Source organism: Camelus ferus, chromosome 31, assembly GCF_009834535.1.
Source record: "Camelus ferus isolate YT-003-E chromosome 31, BCGSAC_Cfer_1.0, whole genome shotgun sequence".
NCBI classification, from domain to species: Eukaryota; Metazoa; Chordata; class Mammalia; order Artiodactyla; family Camelidae; genus Camelus; species Camelus ferus.
This window is the reverse complement of record NC_045726.1, coordinates 13,870,746-13,885,878: the sequence shown is the minus strand read 5'-3', so window position 1 is coordinate 13,885,878 and position 15,133 is coordinate 13,870,746. Positions and strand designations below refer to the sequence as shown.

Sequence of the window (15,133 nt, the reverse complement as noted above, 5' to 3'; positions counted from 1 at the left end):
TTACTGTTCTTGTGCCTGGTGTGATTACATCAAAGGACCACCCTCATCTGCTCTGTAAGGTCTGGTGTGTTTGTAGCTGGTGGTTTCTTAAGTCTCATTACTTTATAGTCGTATCTTGTGTACGCAGCTGGGGAGAGAGGTTTCAAGAGGTCCGCGGTGTACTTACTTCCTCCACTTCAGAGTAACTAGGGAATGACACGTCTCATCTCAGTCTGATTTGAATCAGTTACCTCTGGATGTCCTTAGTCACCTGCTGTCCATTTTTAAAAAGGCATTTCTTTGACTTAAATTCTTCTTCAGGCTTATATTTTCTCTTTGCTTCTCATCATTCTTTTCTGAGTCTTAGCTATCTCACAGTGCCCTACTTTCCCCTAACTCCATTCTTTCTCATTTCCTGTTTCCTAATATTTCCAGTATATTAGAGACTTAGTTTTTGTTCTTGTTTCCTCCCTTATGATTGGTACGTGCCACTTGTGTTGTTAAGCTTCCTCAAGGAGAGGTAGTGTCCCTGGTCCTCGTATTTGTGATGAAGACTTTCCCTTTTTACTCCCTTTTTCAGCCTTACTATTAAGAGTGTCTTCTGACTGCCCAGTGTGCTAAGCTGAAACACGTCCTCTAAATCAGCAGTCCCTTCACAAGCTTACTAACTGCCAGCTCGTTCTCTGCCTTGTTCTGATCTGGTCTTATCCTTGATTACTCCTGTAGTAAACTTTTGCAGTCCCAGTGCATTCTGAGTTTTTTGTTGGCTCTGACACAACTGGTAACGGGCTTTACCTTGAAACAATCTTATTTTCCTTGGTTGTTGCTAAAGCTTTGGGGGGTGGGGGAAGGAAGAAAATGTGGCATCTGAAATAACTCTGGTAGTTTTCAATTATTCCCCACACAAGTACCTCTTTTCTTGAAAGAGACAACTCTAGCCCCCTTTCCTTCTTCTCTGTCTTCTGCTGTTGCTTCTCTTTCTAGCGTTTTCTTCAGACTTCCTGGTACCAACAGGCATTCTTAGTTCTACTGGTTACGTGAAAGACCTTTAGGTCATGATTTATAAAGGTCTCTATTCCTATTTTTATGTCCACTTCCCACCTCTTTTTCTTGTGTAGGTTGAGGAGATTGTTGAATATTTATAGATTTATCTAACCTAAGTAAAATACTTATACATGAAAATAATGGGATATACACATTATACCCAGTGTTAGGTCTTAAAAAGCTGAAGATCCTACTTTCATATATTTTATTTATAATCTATGATGCCTTTTAGACATTCAGTGACCTAAATTTTGAGAATACAGGACTATCCTACAATAAACAAAGAAACAGGAGCCAGGAGATGACTGATATCTGTCATACCCTGTTCTATTTATGATCATAGTAGGAATACTTAGGAGAATAATACAAACCACATTGCATTGCTGGTGAAGACTAAGGGATTGGATTTTTAAATGTTTTAAATATAAAGGAAGTCAGTTTAGCAGCAAAGTATATGTGCAATATATATATATGAACTCGGTAATATTAACATTTATAGAGTGTGAGCAATATACTGACTAGGTATAGGAAAGATGGGCAGTTTTTTTTTTACATATTGTGTGCAGAGATGGTTTCATCTACTTTTGAACCGTGTTTTAGGTTGCTCCAGGTTTACCATCTGTCTGTATTCCCCCACTATGACTTAATAACTGCTATGTTATAAACTCCTAGAAAGTTTATAAAATCTTTGGCTCTAGCTAATGGATAGCAAAACAGGATGTGTCCATTTAATGAGCATGTTTGCCCTCAAAGGAAAGTTGTAATCGTAACCATTTGGCCTATAAAGGGAAATTATGATGAAGTTTTTCTTACGTGGAATCTGAGATTTCTGTAGATAGTTACTGTGTAAGACCCTTTGAAGTTTCAGAGCTTAGCTTTTTTACTTCTATTATCTGAGCTTCAGATAACTTTGTTCCTTGGGATAATTCCTTAAAAAAAAAAAAAAAAAGAAGAACCATATAGCAGGCTTTAAGATTTAGCATCTGCCCTTAAATACTGAGTCCTGAATTTACAAATGGAAAGTAAGTTCCTGAATCCTGTGTAGTAGGTACACAGCTGTACAAAGCCTACCAGTTGCAGGGGGGACGGTGTAGCTCAGTGGCAGAGCGCATGCCTAGCATGCTCGAGGTCCTGGGTTCCATCCCCAGTACCTCCATTAAAAACAAATAAATAAATAAACCTAACTACCTCCCCCTCAAAAAGAAAATTAAAGAAGAAAAGGCATACCATTGCTGTGTCACGTTCCTCTGTGCCAGATTTTCCTCCTTTTTCCGTTTTAGCTGCTGTGTTAAAATATGAGAACAATGTCATGAATATCAGGCAGTTTAACTGTTCTCCGCATCCCTACTGGCTTCCGAACTTTATGGACGTTTTCACGTGGTCTTTGCCTTTTGTTGGGGAAAAAGGTAAGAGAACTAAAGTGTCTGGACCGTCAGTTGCCCTAGTAATTAGTGACTGAGCGGAGCACCCTTTTATATTTGCGTGAGCCCCCAGGGGTTCAGAATGTTTCTCTTAAAGTTTTCAGAAATGTGTCCTATTTTTCATTGTTCTTTACAAAGATTTTTAAATGCCAGTTATTTGGTTTATAAATTATAATTCTAGTTGATTATGCTTTTTGTATTCTAAATATCAATTTAAAAAATAAAATAAGTATCAATTTCAAATAACTGTCCTACTATGACCAAGATGTTAAAATAACATAAGTAACAAGAAAATAAATAACCATTCCTTCAGTGATTTCTTCAGCGATAAAGAGATTTAAATAGAGTATGTTGTCTGTAGAGTTTCACTTGTGCAGCTGTACAAAGAAGCTGTGAGACACAAAGTAAGCCTGTTGTACATAGGCCTGGGGGCTTAACTTCTTTGTAAAATGGGAAGACTCCAGATTTAACTATAATCGCCCTAAAAAAATCTGTATAAACCTGAAGGTCTGCATTTAATGCTACTCTTTCTAACTACTCTGAATAGCAAAATGACAAATCACTTTTATCTATGTTTATTTAACACGTATGCTTATTTGCATATCCACATCATTTTAGAGAAAGTACCTTATTAATTATATAAATTTTGGGTTATTTTGTCTTATCATCTAGTCACAGAGATGCTGGTCAACATTCTCAACATATGCTCAGATGATGAATTGATTTCTGATGATGAAATTGAAGGTAAATTTGCCTTTTCCTCCTTTGAACTAGGAACAAAGACGTTTTGGTTTTGGTTTTAGTTTGTTTTGAAAAGCTTTCTTTGTCTTATTAAAAAAGGGTTGTGTTCATTATAGAAAAATAAAATTTCAAAAATTCAGGAAACCATAAATAAGAAAAAAAGCAAAAAAGGGATTTCAATAAAAGTCAGGAGAATTATTTTCTCTGGGAAGAGGAAGGCTCTAATTATTAGGAGGGGCCCAAGGAGGGCATCTGGGGTGCTGGCAAGGTTCTGCTTATTGGCCTGACTGCTTATATGGCCATTTGCTTTTTAATAAATCATTCAGTTATACGTTCATTTTGTGTACCTTTCTGTGTGTTTATCACACTTTACAATAAAAGTTTTTTAAAGAGTTATAAATCTTCAAAAATATGGAGATTTTGTAGGAATTTTGGAAGCTGGAAAACAAATGAATTAGTGTTACTGACTTGGCTGATTCAAGAAAGCTGAAGAACACTGAGTTCCAGCACAGAATCCTCAAAAAGCAAAAGAACTGGTAGCCTACACCAGTTACTAGAATTGGGGTCTGTGGGTTGGGGGCAGGAGGGAGATAGGCACTGAGCTAAAGTAAGTAGACCAGGTGAAGGTAGTTTGAAAGGTAGTTAAAGTTCCAGCTGCTTCTTCTCCAAGACTGGAGGCTAACCTCTCAAAAGTGTACACCAAAGAATTTCTGGGCTGGAGATACAATTGAGGGCAATACTTTGCCAGAAACAGGTGAATTAAGTGTCGTGTGCATTCTCAGTACGGATACAGAGAATTCCCCAACAGAGGCCCATCCTGGTCACTTTGTGTTTGTAAAGCTCCAAGTCAACAGTCCAGTCCACACGCCAACTCTGAGAGCTTTCTAGTCCCTCATTCTGGATCATGAGCAGACACCGAGGATTATTGGACTCCTCAGGGAAGTCTCTAAGAGAGACAACAACAAAACCAGCCAAAAGCAACTTGAATGAACTTGAGATTCTGAGGAAATATAAAATTTTAAAAAGGAAAAGCTATAATATCTCCAGAAAGATATGGGAAGATATTGAACCCATCACAGAAAAACATGGTGTTCTTTTTAAGAGATTTGCAAGGTGTTCATTCTGTCCTTTGTTTTTGTTCCTTGTTTTCAGCATTATTTCTTCCACGAATAATCTTTTTCTTTGTCTAGTTTTACTTTTGTGATCTGTGGGGGTAGAATATGTTGGATAATAATGGATGTGAATTAATGTAAAATTAGAAACTTCTAAAAAATTAGAGAAATAACTGCCAAGAAATCTGTAACTTAATTTTCTGTCATGAAACCAAGAATGTCTCTTCTGAGCTGATAAAGATAATAGCCTGCTTCTCTCATTGCATTTCACTTTGATTTTTTTCCTCTCTTCCATGCAAACTTAAATTTCTCTTCCCATATTTCTATTTTCATCTCCTTGTTTCTTGGTGTCTCTTCTCCCTGAAGATCACTACATTTCAAGCTATCAGAAAGGTATCTGACCAAAATGTGCTAACGAGCTCAACACTCGCTGTCTGTCCTACCACAGTCTATTAATTAGACTTTTTGAGTTGTAGTTGAATAATTTCAGACAGGCTCTCCATCCTCCCTTTCTGTTTCAATGTATGTGTTTTCTCTGGACCCTGCTATATGATCCTTGCAGGATATTGAGAGCTGAGGGGCGAGGAAGGAGAGGCCATGTTTCTTTTTCTGACTTTTGAATGCGGTCACCTGATGCATGCCTGGACCTTGGCTTCTCCTGTGTGAGCTGTTTCCTGAATCTTAGATGAGAAAAGGACATGAAGTCTTACGTTAACTTTTTTGATGTCGCTTTGTGAAATACCTTACGCATCATCCTAATTTGTCCTGCGCAGTTGTCTGTGGTAGGCGCTAACTCACCAGTCTGTAAGTGAGGATTACAGAATGAAAGCAGCTCTCACTAAGTTCAGGAGTGCGAGCTGTGTATTGTGTTTACATGCACAAGACAGCTGCTCAAGTCATCACTTGCCATTTGGCAGGCCAAACCCTGCATCCTGAGGTGGCCCACAGCATTCTCAAAAGAGATCTTTACTGTAACAGCTATTTTTGTTTATATGTGTGTATTTCATTCTTCACCGTGTTCCACATTTCAGAACCACAAATAAGTTCCTCCTTTTCATAGATCCACCCAGTTTGTCCTTTTTGTGGCCCCCTCCATTTTTTACTTCATCTCTTTTTTTCTCTCTTCTGGGTGTTTTTTTCCCTTAGAACTTCTTGGGCTTTTTGTTTGTTTAAACAAACTTTGGCTTTGATTTCTTTTTCTTTTTTTTTTTAACAACAGTTTCTTTAACCTAGAAAGTCACTTCATCCTGCCTTTGTTTAAACTAACCTGCTAACACATTCCTTTAACTCACTGATTCTTTGTATTCTCTAAGGAGGCACTACGGTTCGGAAGGAGGTCATCAAGAATAAAATCAGAGCCATTGGGAAGATGGCACGGGTCTTTTCAATTCTTCGGTAAGGATGAGTCTGTCTTAACATTTTGAGGGTAATTTAGAAGTTGACTTCAGAACTTTTTTTTTAGAATTGGAATTTGGTATTAAAACTGTAGGTTCTTTGGGTTGAATCCAGATTGAATCAGACCTACATGTTAAAGTGACTAGAAACTGTTCTGGCAATCATTTCTTGGGTGTGAGCTTAGATGCAGTGTAGTCAGTGTCGTGAGTAGGTGCGGGTTCTGGAGCCAGATTGCCTGTGTTCACGTCCTGGAAGTCCATCTTCTTACCTGTGTGATCTTGAGCCTCGTTTGCCTTGTCTGAGAAGAGAGATTATAGCAGGATCTGCCTTACAAGGTTATTGGGAAGATTAAACAGGATAATATATGGAAAACTTCAGAACAGCACCTGCTACAAGGTGCCTCAAATTGAAAAGCACCTCGCTAATTGTTTACATTGGAATATTTACAGAAAGCATCCCTTTCTTTGGGTCAGGGGAGGGATAGGGAGAGGAAAACCTGTCCTCCATCTCTGTGCATCTTTTCTTAACTTCCTTCCAGTGTCTTCGAGTTCCTGAGTGGTAGACACTCTGGCATTAACCCAGGGCTTTGATCTTCCTTTGCAGGGAAGAGAGTGAGAGTGTGCTGACTCTCAAGGGCCTGACTCCTACAGGTACACTCCCTTTGGGTGTCCTCTCAGGAGGAAAGCAGACTATTGAGACAGGTGAGTAGGAGAAATGCTCCTTTCGTGGAAGATGCGCTCCCAATTACCTAGCAATGGAAATTTAGGGCTTCTTTCAATAGATGGTACTAGAACAATTGAACATCCATCTCTAGGGTAAAAATGACTCTTGATCCTTCTTTCCATACACAAAAACTAAATCAAAATGAATTATAACTTAAATGTAAAAGGTAAAACAGAAAAACTCCCAGAAGAAAGCATGGAAAGTAAACACTGGGGTATAGTGTCCTTAAATATGATGTAAAAAGCACTAACTTTAAAAGGAAAAAATTAATAAATGAATTTCATTAAAATTAAGAATGTCTATTCATAAAAATTCATGATTAGGGAAGGGAAAAGGCAAACCATAAACAGGAGAAGATTTTTGCAGTACATATATCTGACAAAGGACTTATATTCAGAATATATAAAGAACTACAACTCAATAAGAAAAACACAACCAACCAATTTTTTTTTAAATGATTAAAAGATTTTAACAGGTACTTCACAAAAGAGAATATCAAGATGGCCAAAAAGCATATGAAAAGATGCTTAAAATGGTCACTCCTCTGGGAAATGGTTATTAAACCATATTGGGAACTGTATACATATTTACTAGAATGCCTAGAATTTAAACATCTAACAATACCAAGTGTTGGTGAATTTTTGGTGAACTAGAACTCGATACATCTCTGGTGGACTTGTAAATTGGTTCAGCAACTTTGGAAAACTGTTGGGCAGTAAAGCAAAATGTATGTCTACCTTATAACCCAGCAATTCCACGCCTGGTTTATGTCTAAGAGATAACAGTGCATTTGTCCACTGAAGGATGTGCATAAGAATATTCACCTCAGCTTTATTCATGAGAGTCAAAAATGGGAAACAACCCAATGTCCATCAATAGCAGAATAAACAAATTGTGTTATATTTACGCAATGGAATATTACTCAACAATAAAAAAAATAACATGAATATCATGTGAAAAACATGTTGAGTCTCACAGACATCATGTAAACTAAAGAAGCGAGACACAAAAGAGCAAGACTGATTTATGTGATGTTCAGGAACAGGCAGGCTAACACTCCTGAGTGGGACCTAAGTGAGGCGTTGGGTGCCTCATGGTGCCTCTCATCGTGATGAGCATGTTCTGGGGCTCCGTCAGCTTCCTCATGCCCTAGTTCATCCCTTTGGGTCCCAACCAGACGCTTATCATCACCTTGTTGGTGACCTGTTCAGTTTGCTGCTATCTCTTGTCACGAAAAGAAGTCTTTTGGATGTATAATCACCTCCATACCCATACCACCTTCCTTGTTCCGCCTTGTTTGGCCATCAGCTGCTTTAAGCATTTGCACCACATTTGAATATCTTATTCTACAATGCAGGGTTTTTCCTGTCACATTTTTAAACTTGAATGACCTGTGTGCCTCCTTCACCTAAACTGTGCTGACTCTGTAAAATGTGTACACACTCTTCTGGGATAGAAAGTGCTGTTCTTCTGAGAAATACATTACTCTCTCCTCGGAGCCCGTGGATTTAAAGATGGCTCCTGCCTGCTCACAACATGGGAATCAGCGAAGTGTTTAAAAACTGTCAGGAACAGCAGAAGAATAAACATGAAGATGTAAAAGAGGACATCAAAATAATAAAATGTGGGGGAGGGGAGTAAGAAAATGTAGATTTTATTTCCTTTTTTTTTTAGAATGTGTTTGAGCCTGTATGACTACTAGCCTAACGCAAGAAGATACAGCAGTGAGTTAACATACTTGAAAAATTGGGTAATCACAAATCAAAAGTATACAACAGAGTCACAAAAACCAAAACGAAGAGACTCAAGCATAATAAAAAAGAAATCATCAAACCACAAGAGGAAAAACAAAAATAAACAAAAAAAGGAACAAAGAAGAAATACAAAATCAACTGGAAAACAAGGTTTAAAATGGCAATAAATACATATCTATCAATAATTACTTTAAATGTCAATGGACTAAATGCTCCAATCAAAAGATATATATACAATGAAATACTACTAAGCCATAAAAAAGAATGAAATAATGCCATTTGCAGCAACATGGATGGACCTAGAGATTATCATACTAAGTGAAGTAAGTCAGACAGAGAAAGACAAATATCATATAATATCACTTTTTTGTGGAATCTAAGAAAATGATACAAATGAACTTATTTACAAAACAGGAAGAGCCTCACAGAGATAGGAAACAAATTTATGGTTACCAAAGGGGAAAGGGGGAAGGGAGGGATAAACTAGGAGTTTGGGACTAGCAGATACAAACTACTATATATAAAACAGATAAACAAGGTCTTACTGCATAGCACAAGGAACTATATTCAGTATCTTGTAATAACCTATAATGAAAAAAATATGTGTGTGCATGTGTATAACTGAATCACTATGCTGTACACCGGAAACTAACACAACATTATAAATCAACTGTACTTCAATTAAAACAAAAAAGAACTGTTAACAAGACAGTAATAAGGCTCCGGTGGGGCAGTCAGTAGGAGAACACGTTCGGGAGGAGGAGCTGTCCCGCCAGAATTAGACCAAAGTGTATTTTCAGGATGAATTTATTTCTACCATCTTTTGTAATAAATTATTTTTCTGCTTTCAAAAAAAGAAAAGAAAAAAAGAACTGGCCGATTAATCAATGGTAATAGAAGTCAGAATGATGCTTCCTCTGGTGGGAGAATATGGACCCGGAAGGAGCACAGGGGACTTTTGGAATTTTGTGGGAATGTTCTGTATCACCATCTGGGTGGCAGTTACACAAGTGTAGACACATCTGAAAATGGATTGAGCCATACACTTCAGAGTTGTGCACATTATGTGCCTCACTTGTGTATGTTTTATACTTTAATTTTTTTGGAGTTAGAGTTTCTAGATCAGAGAGGGAGTTTGCCTCTTTGCCTGCAAGCCATATCCTACTCCAGTGCCCCAGTCACCCCTTCAAACAAAGTCGGTCCTAAAAATTACACGGGCGCTGACTTCTAAGGAGAGGGGTTTATGGAACCCGGGGATGAAAAGGTGGATGTTTGTCAGAATGAACAGATCTGGTCAAGCAAGGGGAAGAGACACGAGATCCAATCATTGGATGACTAATCCAGGCATGGAAACTGGAGTTGAAGCCTTAGCAACTTAAGAGTTTTGCTGCTTTTTTGCCCCCTTGTTTTTTGAGTTGTTTCTACTTAAGTTTCTTTTTCTGTGTCATTCTGCCACTCATAGGAATTCTTTGCTTTTTGTGGACATTCCAGTGCTATTGATTAATAGAAACACCCCCCTTGCCCCCTTCTTTTTATGAGATTGATTTCCTCCTCCTCCTCTTTCAAACTGAATACTGAAATATTAGAGTTTAGCTATTTATAAGGAAGAATGAACATTTTCTCCTTGGAAGTATATAATTAATTTTCTTAATGTAGTGTCATAGAAAGAATCGGTAAACTATTTCAGATTGAATTTTTTTCTCTCAAATAATAGACAGTTTCTTGTAAGCAAAATACTTTTCCACCATTACTTTTCTTGTTAGCCACGTGAGATATTCTGAGAGCAGCTCTGACAATGCATTTTAGAGTTAATAGGAAGTAACGTGGGTAGGGAAAAAGGAATGTCCTGTAGCATCCTCACTGAAAAGTCTGAAAATTTGCTGATTCACAAAATCATTGTAATCTGAACCAAATTTTTCTAGACCTTGATTTGAAAGAATAGATCTGTAAGTCTGGGATAAGTAGCAAAAAGAATTTACTAGATGTGTTTTTTGGAGATTTGTTTATAACCCTTGGTCTACTTTTTGTTCTCAGTCCCAAATATGTGCAGTTTCTCTTCATTCCTGATTGGAATATGAGTGTTTTACTCAATAGAGGATTGTTTTTGATACCTCCAAAACGGATGGAAATCTCAGAAATGTGTAAGAACAAAACTAAATCTGGAGCCAACTTTTTAGAGCTTCCTCTTCTCTCATTGATTGACAGGAACTGAGGTTTATTTTGTCATTTTTCCCATCAGAGTCTCAGTTCCACAGTTAATTGGCAAACTGGAACATTAGCTAAAAAAGATCTTTTATTGTTCATATAGCTTTACTTGGAGAGCTTTCAACTAACAGTATCCAATCCCATACGGCCCTTTCAGCTACATTCGTTTATGCCTCACCTGATTCCAAGAGGGATTTGGGCGAGTTACAGTATACATACAACACAGTGAAGGGAAATAAATATGCTTGGGAATTGGAGCACAAAGGAAAACAAACCAATAGAAGCCAAGAGTCAGTCACAAATTTGACTCCAAGCTTCCTAGTAGCCAAAATAAAGAGGAAAGCCAAGAACTAAATGAGAGTCACAAAGACCATAAGGTAAAAAAACAGATCAGTTATAAGTTAGACTACGTCAAAATTGAAAAGTTTTGTGCTGCAAATGGAGCCTGGAGCCATCAAGAAAATAAAAAGACAACCCATAGCATGGGTGAAAACATTTACAAATCATACATCTGATAAGAGACTAGTATCTATAAAATGTAAAGAACTCTTATAACTGAATAATAAAATGATGAGTAACCCAATTAAAAATGGGTAAAAAAATTGAATAGACATTTTTCCAAAGAAAATTCAAATGGCCAATAAGCACACAAAAAGATAGTCAGCATCATTAGACATTAACCACAGTGAGATGCCCCTTTAAACCCACTGGGATAGCTGTAGTCAAAAACATAGTAACACGTATTGGTGAGAACGTAGAGAAATTGCGACCCTCATACGGTGCTGGTTGGACTGTAAAATGGAGCAGTACTTTGGAAAACAATCTGGCAGTTTCTTAGATGATTAAGCATACAGTTAATCATGTGACCCAGCAGTTCGACTCCTAGTTACATGCCCAGAGAAATGAAAGTATAGCTACACAAAAACTTACACACACAGGTTCATAGCAGCATGGCTTGTAATAGCCAATGAGTGGGAACACAAATGTCTATCACATGATGAGTGGGTAAACAAAATGTGTTATCTTCATACAGTGGAATACTATTTAGTCATAAAAAGGGAATGACATAGTGATACCACCCTCAACATGAATAAACCTTGAAAACATGATAAATGAAAGAAACCAGTCACTAAAACCACATATTGTGTGATTCCATTTATATCAAATGTCTGGAACAGGCAGATCCTTAGAGACAGAAAGTGGATCAGTGGTTGACTGTAAGGTTAAGGGGAGGGGATGAGAGAGTGAAATGGGTTTTGGGGAGGAGTGATGAAAATGTTCTAACCACAGATTGTGGTAATGGCTGCACAACTCTAAATATATTAAAATCATTGAATTGTACACTTTAAACAAGTGGGTTTTATGGCATATGAATTATATTTCAGTAAAGAAATCCAAAGAAAAGTGTATTTTATTAAAGAAAAAAAGAGTTTCTCAGTTTTAGTTGACTGTTTCTTACAATGAATGCCCCTCAGTACAGGCTGATAAATACCCAACGCAAAAAGCAATTCTAGGAGGTCTCAAAACAGCGTGATACTAGTTAACATTTTACCACCTGGCTTTTAAATGCTAATTAAGCCAACACTCTGTATACAATTTCAGGTAATGCTTTGTTCTCCCACTTCCTAACAGTTGCTTCAGGGCTGTACTGTTTGAAGGCACTTGCCATTTTTCTGGTGAAAGTTTATTTGTTCTATTTGAGGAGATTGAGAGGGTGTGACATTGCTTTAACACATGCCTACATACGGTTGACAAATGTAAGAAGCACTTGATAAGTTGACTCCAAGTTTTCATTTTTCACATTGCGTTGGGGAGTTAATTTTCAGTTCCTCCAATTTCTCCTCACTGATTGATATAAAAAGCCGCAGGAACAGCAAACTCTTACTGTTCATTATTCTTCCCTGCCTTCTTTAAAAAATTGGTATTGGAGGAACTGACGGGGTTCTCCTAATAGGGTCCTTCTTGCTACAGTCTGTAACCTTTCATATCTTCGGGCTTTTACTGTCTTAAAAAGAAGATGCAAGAAAGTTTACCTGTTGGCCCTAATTTTTAAATCGCTTCCTTCTCCATCACAGAAGAAGAGGGCCATCTTAGTAATTGGCCTGCGCTCTTGCACAGCGAATGGAAGCCATATGGGTTGGAAATGTCAGCCTCTGCTGTGTCTCTGATCCCAGATGGTACATGAATTTGTATTCGGAATTGAATCGTTTTATGCCTTTGCCAGCTTAGTACTGCACCCCCGGAGAAGAAATAATCCCTCAGTTGTAACCCACTTTTCCCTCCTTACAAATGCCAGTATGTTATTCAAAGGCCACTCTTTTTTTTTATAAGTCATTATAAAGGACAGTCAGACCCCCGCAGGTTGCTTGAAAGCATTAAGAAATAGTTATAAATAACTTTCTTTTTAATAGGATGCAGCAACAGCTTATTTAAGACTATCTGAGCTATCACAAACGGAGAAACGGTTGTAACATTAAGTGATTTGACCTGACATATTCTGATACATGAATGTCAAAATGGAAATTAGCAGCTGGCTATTTAAAATGAGGAGAGCGACATAACGCTTAGAGTCAGCTTCCCTTGATGCCATTAGTGAGAGGTTAAAAATTATTAGAAATTCTCCCCACCTCATATTTCCCCGCAGTTTAGTTTTTCACGGTAATCCTCTCACTTCTCTAACTGGTGGGCTTTTATTACGGGTGGGAGCAGGCTAAAATGCGGGGCCCGGGGATGTCTGTGCAGCAGCAGTGCTGCTGGTTCACTCACTCTGTTTCTGTCTTCGTTTTTGCATGCCGCTGCTCCTGCCTCTTACAGCCACAATAGAAGCCGTAGAGGCCCGGGAAGGTATGGCCCTGTTCCTGTGATAGATGTGATCATGTGTCTGTCTGCTAGTTTTAAAAAGCTTTGTCAACAGTCGAAATCATTTATTATTGCATCACCAGAACTGTGACAGAGAGGAAAGGAGTAGATATCCCTAGGCGGGCTCACAAAGTGTTTCCTTTGTGCCCTGCCTTTGTATTAATTTAAATGACCCTCTCCACAGCTCAAGGCCATTCTGGGCTCTGTCAGTTTTAAAACAATGGCTGAAGCTTAAGCAACTGGTCATGGTGGGGGGTCAAGTGGTATAATCTCATAGCCCTTCCGTGCACAGGAGACACGCATCTGATTACCAGAGAGTCAGAGTCAGCCTCTTTATCTAATGATTCCCAAGGATGTCAAGAGTGGAGTCTAAAGAGGACAGGAGTTTAGTTTGATTCGTTTCTGAGGTTGCCCTTAGTCGAGCTAAATTATCTGTTTTTATGAAAACAAATTTTAACTAACAAATTGTTGAATGAATCTGAGGATAAATACCATTGCAGTTGATAAACTTGTGTTATAAATTTGTCTCTTTAGATAAGGGGTTCACAATGGGAATGCCTTTCCTTGGTGATACGAAACTTTAATCAGAAAGAAAATGTCTAGAAACTATTGTTTAAAAGACTTTTAGCTTACATTCAGCTCCTGGTTGTGCAGGATAAAAAGCTATCCTTCTAAACAAAAAGATTAGCAGTTTTGTTACTTTTTTTTTGTGGTCAGTGTGATGTTTATATTAGAGTAACCACCCTGTTTAACTTATTCTGTTATCTGGTTGCCTTTTTTCTCTCTCTCTGAGCACGTTTCTGGCCCATAATAGACTCTTTCAAATTGGGGCTTTTTGTCACGTATATTTCTGGTATGATTAATGGTATTGAGCTTCGATGAAAATTACGTTCACAGTTTCAGCAGCCCTTTGGGCCCTAAGGAAGCTGTAGCTTCAGACAAGGCTAATTCAAATCAAGTACTGCCTATTCCCTTTACCAGACATGTGCTCCACAGCCACCCTCCTATGTTCCTCTCTAGAAGGTTGCTGTATCTAAGAAACTCCGAGTTGGTTGCTTTTCTGCCTAACTGAGCTCCTCCCTTTCCTGTTTTTCTGTAGCCATCAGAGGGTTTTCGCTTCAGCACAGGATCCGGAGTTTTGAAGAAGCCCGAGGTCTGGACCGAATTAACGAGCGGATGCCACCCCGCAAAGATAGCCAGCACTTTGATGGGCCAGTGAAACTGGTAACCCCTGTCCCATCAAACGCTGCGCACCGGAGTGACAAGGGAAGAAGAGCCAGTAATGCCTCAGAGCCCTGCTGTGGCACAGGCGGATCCAAAACTTAAGAACAGATTTTATTTATTTATTATTGGAAAACAAAACAAGAACAACTTAAACAACTTAAACCTGGAGGTGCATTCATAATACACTCTGCATTTATTCTGTAAGAAAGGTGACCATTTTATAAATTCTTTTAATTTATGTTTAATATATATAAAAAGTGCATCTCTTTTATTTTTCCCTTTTTTTCCCCCCTAATTTTTAGGAATTGATCTGATTGTCTGATATATATGTGAAGTCTTGTGCTATAAAGGGGACCTTCCCCTAATAAAAGGGCCTTGGAAACCTCCACCCTGGGTTTCTGACTTGAACTAGCCAACCTTTTCTCCTGTGTTTGGAGGGTATTATCTTTCATTTCAGACTAATCACTTTTCAAACACAAAAGGCTTTTTCCTTTTCTTTTTTCCCTTTCTGCAGGGTACCGCTGACGAACGCTTAGATGTCAGTGGCTAAAACATCTCTTCTTACGGAAAACTTGATTATAGTAGAACTTCTAAGTGAATAACCCAAACCCAGTGATTTTAAGGGCCAAGGGAAATGTTTTCCATAATAACCTACTTTCTTCTAGACTCTCAATTA

At 38.1% G+C, this 15,133-nt stretch overlaps 1 protein-coding gene across 4 annotated transcripts in view; it reads left to right on the top strand.

Moving 5' to 3' along the window:
- PPP3CC (protein phosphatase 3 catalytic subunit gamma) overlaps window positions 1–14,845 on the top strand; it is a 68,140-nt gene extending 53,295 nt beyond the window's left edge. Inside the window, exons 9-15 of one of the 4 annotated variants that reach the window (XM_032470920.1) lie at window positions 2,304–2,429; window positions 3,117–3,188; window positions 4,664–4,690; window positions 5,611–5,692; window positions 6,296–6,393; window positions 13,189–13,218; window positions 14,333–14,845. In XM_032470920.1, the coding sequence (XP_032326811.1) occupies window positions 2,304–2,429; window positions 3,117–3,188; window positions 4,664–4,690; window positions 5,611–5,692; window positions 6,296–6,393; window positions 13,189–13,218; window positions 14,333–14,559 (662 nt within the window). In that variant the 3' untranslated portion in view covers window positions 14,560–14,845. The remainder of the gene's footprint in view (window positions 1–2,303; window positions 2,430–3,116; window positions 3,189–4,663; window positions 4,691–5,610; window positions 5,693–6,295; window positions 6,394–13,188; window positions 13,219–14,332) is intronic. The other 3 variants (XM_032470923.1, XM_032470921.1, XM_032470924.1) reach the window with 3 other exon arrangements.
- The last annotated feature ends 288 nt before the right edge of the window (window positions 14,846–15,133 follow it).